A 6,362-nucleotide genomic window follows, 5' to 3' on the forward strand; every position below is an offset into this window, starting at 1 on the left:
TTGCGGAGGTCCAGTTTGGAAAAAATGGTGGCTTCCTGGAGGGGTTCAAAGGCGGAGTTAATGAGGGGTAGTGGGTATTTGTTTTTTACAGTAATGGCATTGAGACCCCTGTAATCAATGCAGGGCCGCAGTGAGCGGTCCTTCTTGGAGACGAAGAAAAACCCAGCACCGACCGGGGAGGAGGATGGCCGAATGACACCAGCAGCCAGGGAGTCATGGATGTAATTTTCCATGGATTTTCTCTCAGGGCGAGATAGGTTGAACAGACGTGAGGAAGGCAGAGGGGCCCCGGGAAGGAGGTCAATGGGACAGTCGTAGGGTCGATGAGGAGGAAGAGAAAGAGCTCGCTGTTTACTGAACACCTCTCCTAGGTTATGATATTCAGTGGGAACAGGTCAGGCGGCTCGATCTTGAGTGGTGGAGAGGCGGCCTCTGCTGGCGGTAGGGCAGACTGCAGGCATGAGGATAAGCAAAAATAACTCCAACTAATGATTTTGCCAGTTACCCAATCAATCTGGGGGTTGTGAGTTCTTAACCAGGGATGGCCCAACACTATGGGGGCCTGAGGTGAGGAAATTAGGTGAAACTGAATAAACTCACGATGGTTTCCAGACAGAATGAGGTTTACTGGCTTGGTGCGGTGAGTGACTTGGGCCAGGAATTTTCCATTTAGAGCATTAGCACTAAGAGGTGAATCTAACACTTCGCAGGAAATTCCTGCCTGAGCTGCAATGTCAATGTCCAAAAAATTCTCATCCGCCCCCGAGTCCACTAAGGCGAGCAGGGGTAGGGACTGTTGGTTGCAGCAAAGCATGGCTTCTAGCTGTGTTCTGGGTCGGGGGTTGAGAGAGAAGGAAGGGCTCGCCAGAATCCCCACAGCTACTGACGAGCCTGACCTTTTGGCAGACTAGGACAGGAGGAAACGAGATGACTGGTTTGGCTGCAATAAACACATTCCCCAGCATGGATCCTTCTCGCACGCTCAGATGGTGAGAGGCGGGCCCTTCCCACTTGCATGGGCTCCTCTCCATGGGATGAGGCTGAGTAAGGAGTCGGGAAAGATCGGGGAATAGGGGTAGTGGCAGTTCCAATTTGGGGATCAAGTGAGAAGTCGCTGGGATTGGAGTGACGGCTAGTCCTATCCCTACGTCTCTCTCTGAGGCGATTATCAATCTTAATGGCTGTGGTAATTAAATTATCCAAGCTACCTGGATCATCCCTAGCCGCTAGCTCGTCTTTAATTGCTTCGTTCAGCCCCTGAAGAAAAGCATCCTGTAGTGACTCAGAAGCCACTGTTCTAAACTCCACTGAAAATTCGGCTACACTACGGGAGCCCTGCCGGAGAGAAAGAAGGCGCCGAGCAGCATCCCTCCCCCGTACCGGGTGATCAAAAACTTTTTTCATTTCGGAAATGAAAGTATCATATGACCAGCAAATGTGTGGCTGGCTCTCCCTAACAGCTGTAGCCCAATCTAAAGCCCTCCCCCTCAACAGGCTCATTACATATGCTACCCTAGCCCCATATGTGTGATAAGTACTAGGCTGCTGCTCAAAAACTAACGTACACTGGAACAAAAAGGCTCTACAATTACCCAAATCTCCAGCGTATCGTTCAGGTGTGGGAATGACAGCCTCTCGTAGCTGATGGAGGAGTGCGGCAGGAGGGGGGGGGAGGGGCTGTCGGCTGTGCAGCGTGCTGCGGAGGAAAAGCCTGTGAAGTGAGCAGTTCTACCTGCGTGCCGATCCTTTGCACATTAACGGAGAGGTTCCGGAGAGTCTCCAATGCCTCACGGAGAACTGTATCATGATGCCCCACGAGAGCGCCTTGACTGGCCAGGGCTTGGCAGAGTTCGTCCGTAGTTTTGGCCTGGTAGCCGGTGTCCGCTGGGTCCATACTGGCCAGATCGTTCTGTTACGGTTATCTGAGAGAACCCAAACGCAGGACACGGCAGTGTGTTACAAAGGTTTTATTTGGAGGAGATAATCCGGCTGGAGAGTATCGGCTGGAGAGTATCCACTGGAGCGTAATCCACTGAAGAGTATCCTCCGGAGTTTTAATCCACTGGAACGTAATCCACTGAAGCGTAATCCTGGAGCACAAGAAGAACAGGTAAGAATATATTCAGGTGTAGCGAAAATAGTCACTCTACTTTAAGAAGGCTGAGAAGGCTAAGAGTTTTACCACTGGGGTTTAACAACGATCTGGCGCTGACAGGTTGTGGAGCCTCCGCTGATATACCATCCGTAATGGCTGATGGGAATCAGGTGTGTCGCAGAGGAGAGTGCTCAACTGTTTGCAGCTGGTGGAGATTTGAGCCGGGAGCCAGGAGTGACAGGCACCACGCCCACACAGACAGGGAAAACACACACACAAGGAAGGTGGCTGGAGAATGCAACCACCACAATATCTACATCAGAGATTTTGATTGTTTCAAGAAAGTGTGGTAAAGTAAATAATATTGTAACCAACATAAAGTTTAAAAACAGCATTGAAACAGCAACAGAAAGCAACACAAAAACTGTTACTTTCAATTGTGTATTAGCAAAAATGTTAGCTTCAGTCAGCTAACGTAAATGCTAGCTTTTCCACTGACAAGGGTATTTATTCTGGCCCCTGGGCACATAGCAATGATGTACACATCGCCAGATAGTTAAACAGTTTATTGTTGAAATCTTGTGAAACTGAAAGTAAAAAGCACAAAGCATTGCAATCAATACAATGACATGCTATAAAATACAAACATAAATGAAATCCATAAACATAGATGAATCATCAACTTACAAGCAATGCCTCTCCAAGGTCCACATGAGCAGATGGAGCCAGATGTTTGAGGTACAATAACATGTGGCACTATAGCTGTTCGGCTGGAAAAACATGGCCGCTGACCTTTCAACTCAGTCATGTGACATCTACTGACCAATGAAAACACCTACATCCAAAAATAGCATGAAAAGGCTGCAATCACGCCAGTTGCCTTTAGGAGGTGCTATAACAACAAAAAAACGAAACTTACATGTAACGTGACACTCCCCGCCTGGTATTGAACACAATAGCACTATTGGAGAACAAACTACTGGGAGGTAAGTAACAGTCAGTGTGACCCCTAGGGGGACATAAGCGCCACCACCTCTGTGATGGATGAAGGTCTTTGAGGCCCCTCCTCTGTCAACTTTAGGTTCCAACTTCCTGACCATCGCTTACAGGAAAAAATTTTGTAACCAGTGCCATGGGCCACTGGTTTATTTTCACCTGAGTATCGCGAAGAAGCACCAGGTATCCTTGCTTAATGTTGTAATGACTCTTTTGCCACTTTGAGCGACTCTGAAGAGTTGAGGGATGAAGCCAAGTTGAAAACCTCTCAAATTGCTGAAAGCCTCGGTTTCTGTTGCTGCATTCTGTGAATTGAGTTCGAACTTCTGCGTCAGAGTCTGGCTCTATGAGGTCATAAGATGTTTCCACGTTGTCCTCTGTACGTTGGAAGATCTTACTACCCAGTGAGTCGTCTTCGGTGCGCCAAGCTGAACCACTAGCGAGCTGTGAACTTTCCACGTCAAAAGAACTGCGGACCCCATGTATATTCTCAGCGAGTTTCTCTTTCGGAGTAAGATGGTTCAGACAGGGCATGAACTGAGAGTGATGCCCGTTCTTGAGGATGTGAGTGTGGAACACACTTGCATCTTTGGGTTTGTGAACTGAGCCTAGACGGCTTCGCCAATGATGACCCAGCCAAGATCCAAGCGTTGGGCATATGGCGCCTCATTGGGTCCATTTTGCTGGTCTCTCACCTTGTGGACTTGTAGGACGTCCCGCCCAAGGAGAAGAAGGATCTGAGCCTCTGGATCAAGTTGTGGAATATGCTGAGCAATGGAGTGGAGGTGAGTGTGACATTCAGCCACCTCTGGTGTAGGTATCTCTGACCTGTCTTTCGGGATGTAGTTGCATTCTATGAGAGTCGGGAGATTAATGCTGAGACTTCCATCTAAAGGTTGTGCAATGAAGCTTGTGGCTCTCCTTCCAGAAATCTCAGTGAGACCAGCGCATGTCTGTAGTGTGTAGGGAGTATCTGTGCCTTCAACGCCAAAGAGGTCAAAGAACTCTGATCTGGCGAGTGATCGATTGCTCTGGTCATCAAGGATAGCGTAGAGTCTCACTGACCTGTCAGGTCGTCCCTTAGGATGCACTGTGATGAGACAGATCTTTGAGCAGGAGCGTGGCCCGTTGTTTTCTCCACAGACCTCCGTACACTTAGAGTTCACTGTCGGAGATGACTCGGTGTCATCCTCCCCGCCGTTCTCTGACTCAGGGTTCTGGTTATGCCATGGAGCTGGCCCAGGATGAAGAGCTGCTATATGCTTGTTGCTGTTGCACTCTTTACATTGAACTGCAATCTTACAGTCTTTTGCAAGATGTTTGCTAGAAGAACAACATCTAAAACATATGCCACCCTGCCTAAGAAATGCCTTGCGTTCTTCTAGTGTCTTGGTCCTAAAGCCTTTGCAATATTTAAGAGGGTGAGGCTTTTTGTGGATAGGACATTGCTTTTCAACATCGGGCTTGACACTGGAAGTCTCTGTATTGTCAGAGTCAGACATAGAAGAGACCTCCGTCATGTGCGAGGAGATGAAGTTCTTAGAGCTGTCCATCTTCTTAACTGTGTTATCCTGCTTCACTATTGCAACAGTTGAAGAAGACAGAAAGAAACTTGGGTTGTTACGGATGTAGGCCTCTCTGCAGACGAAGTCAGCAAAGTAGGTGAATGGGGGGAAATGCACATGGTTCTGCTCTTTGTACATACTCCCATGAGACATCCATTTATCCTGAAGGTTGAATGGCAACTTCTCCACAATAGGGTTCAGGCCTCTTGAGGTGTCTAAGCAAGATAGCCCAGGTAGGTTGCCTTCTTGCTGTGCTGATACTAGCTCCTGTAGCAGATCGCCAAGCTCTCTGAGCTTCACAGGATCTCTGTTGTTGATCTTAGGGAACTGCTCTACTCTGTCGAAGAGAGCCTTCTCGATCATTTCTGGTGACCCGTAACAGTCCTGAAGACGAGACCATGTCATAATTAAGCCTCGAGCTGAGTCGTTGACATGGACAGCTCGAATCCTCTTAACGTGTGCTGAAGACTGGGGGCCAAGCCATTTTATTAGTAGATCAAGCTCTTCACTGCATGTAAGATCTGTACCTTTAGTGCAGTTCAGGAAGCTTGACTTCCATGACCAGTAGCTTTCAGATCGGTTGTCGAAAATGGTGAGACTGGAGGTAAGCAGTTCTCGTCGAGTAGGGTAGGATCCATCAGGGTTAGCATCCGGCTTTATTAGCTGGGATGGTAACATATGTGTTATTTTCCTGTTACGGGCGCTCACAGAGTGATCAAAGGCAACGTTATTGAGAGCAGTAGGATTGTGTGGCTGAAGCTGATGATGTGCAAGATCTACGAGTGCATGCTGCGAGGCAGCTTTAGAATGACACTGAACGTACTCGCTAGTTCTTTCGTGAGGAGATTGATGTGGAAGAGATCCAAGGTTTGAGGCCCTGGAGCCTCCGTCTATTTGTTCTGCTGCAGACTCGAGGGCATCAGCCTCTGGTTCTGCTTCTGCAATCTCTTTGTCTAGCTTTAGCGTAGCAAGAGCTGCATCAATCCGAGCCTTTTCCATTAAAAGCTCATTTTCTTTCTGAACGAAAGCTGCACAGGCTCGTGCAGCTAGAACTTTAGCTCGTGCTTTAGCTGCGGCTAAGCTAGCTGAAGAGTTTTGGGAACTTGAGCTGGAGCTAGCAGCTGCAGACCTGATAAGAAAGCTCCTGTCTGATGATGGACCCGCCTGTTGCTCTTCTGCGTGAGGTGTAGCATCCATCATGTAGCTTTAAGGGAATATCAGTCTGGCAGAGTTGAAGTTGCTTTGAAGAAACCTCTCTTATTTACGAAGGCGTCTGCTGTGTAGAACCCGCTGTGATGCTGTTTTTTCACTATTCTGGCCCCTGGGCACGTAGCAATGATGTACACATCGCCAGATAGTTAAACAGTTTATTGTTGAAATCTTGTGAAACTGAAAGTAAAAAGCACAAAGCATTGCAATCAATACAATGACATGCTATAAAATACAAACATAAATGAAATCCATAAACATAGATGAATCATCAACTTACAAACAATGCCTCTCCAAGGTCCACATGAGCAGATGGAGCCGGATGTTTGAGGAGTTACAATAACATGTGGCACTCTAGCTGTTCTGCTGGAAACACATGGCCGCTGTTACGGTGTGCAGGAAGCAGGACCCAAATGCAGATTTAAATGACAAAATAATTCCTTTATTTCAAGGCTACAATATTCAGAGACAGAACAGAACACTCACCGCAGTTTACT

The 6,362-nt window shown here is 47.7% G+C and overlaps 1 protein-coding gene across 1 annotated transcript; it reads right to left on the minus strand.

Moving 5' to 3' along the window:
- Positions 1-2,337: 2,337 nt before the first annotated feature.
- On the minus strand, positions 2,338-6,281 carry LOC117547343. Its single transcript, XM_034217970.1, has 2 exons — positions 6,146-6,281; positions 2,338-6,045 (listed from the first exon to the last, which is right to left on the minus strand). The coding sequence occupies exon 2, from the start codon at positions 5,854-5,856 to the stop codon at positions 3,700-3,702; it is 2,157 nt and encodes a 718-aa protein (XP_034073861.1). The 5' UTR covers positions 5,857-6,045; positions 6,146-6,281; the 3' UTR covers positions 2,338-3,699.
- Positions 6,282-6,362: the final 81 nt, after the last annotated feature.

The sequence above is a fragment of the Gymnodraco acuticeps genome, unplaced genomic scaffold (genome assembly GCF_902827175.1).
Source record: "Gymnodraco acuticeps unplaced genomic scaffold, fGymAcu1.1, whole genome shotgun sequence".
NCBI classification, from domain to species: Eukaryota; Metazoa; Chordata; class Actinopteri; order Perciformes; family Bathydraconidae; genus Gymnodraco; species Gymnodraco acuticeps.

Bases quoted from the DNA above. Each gene is read 5' to 3' on its own strand.
- LOC117547343 (XM_034217970.1), bottom strand. From the start codon at position 5,856: ATGATGGATGCTACACCTCACGCAGAAGAGCAACAGGCGGGTCCATCA.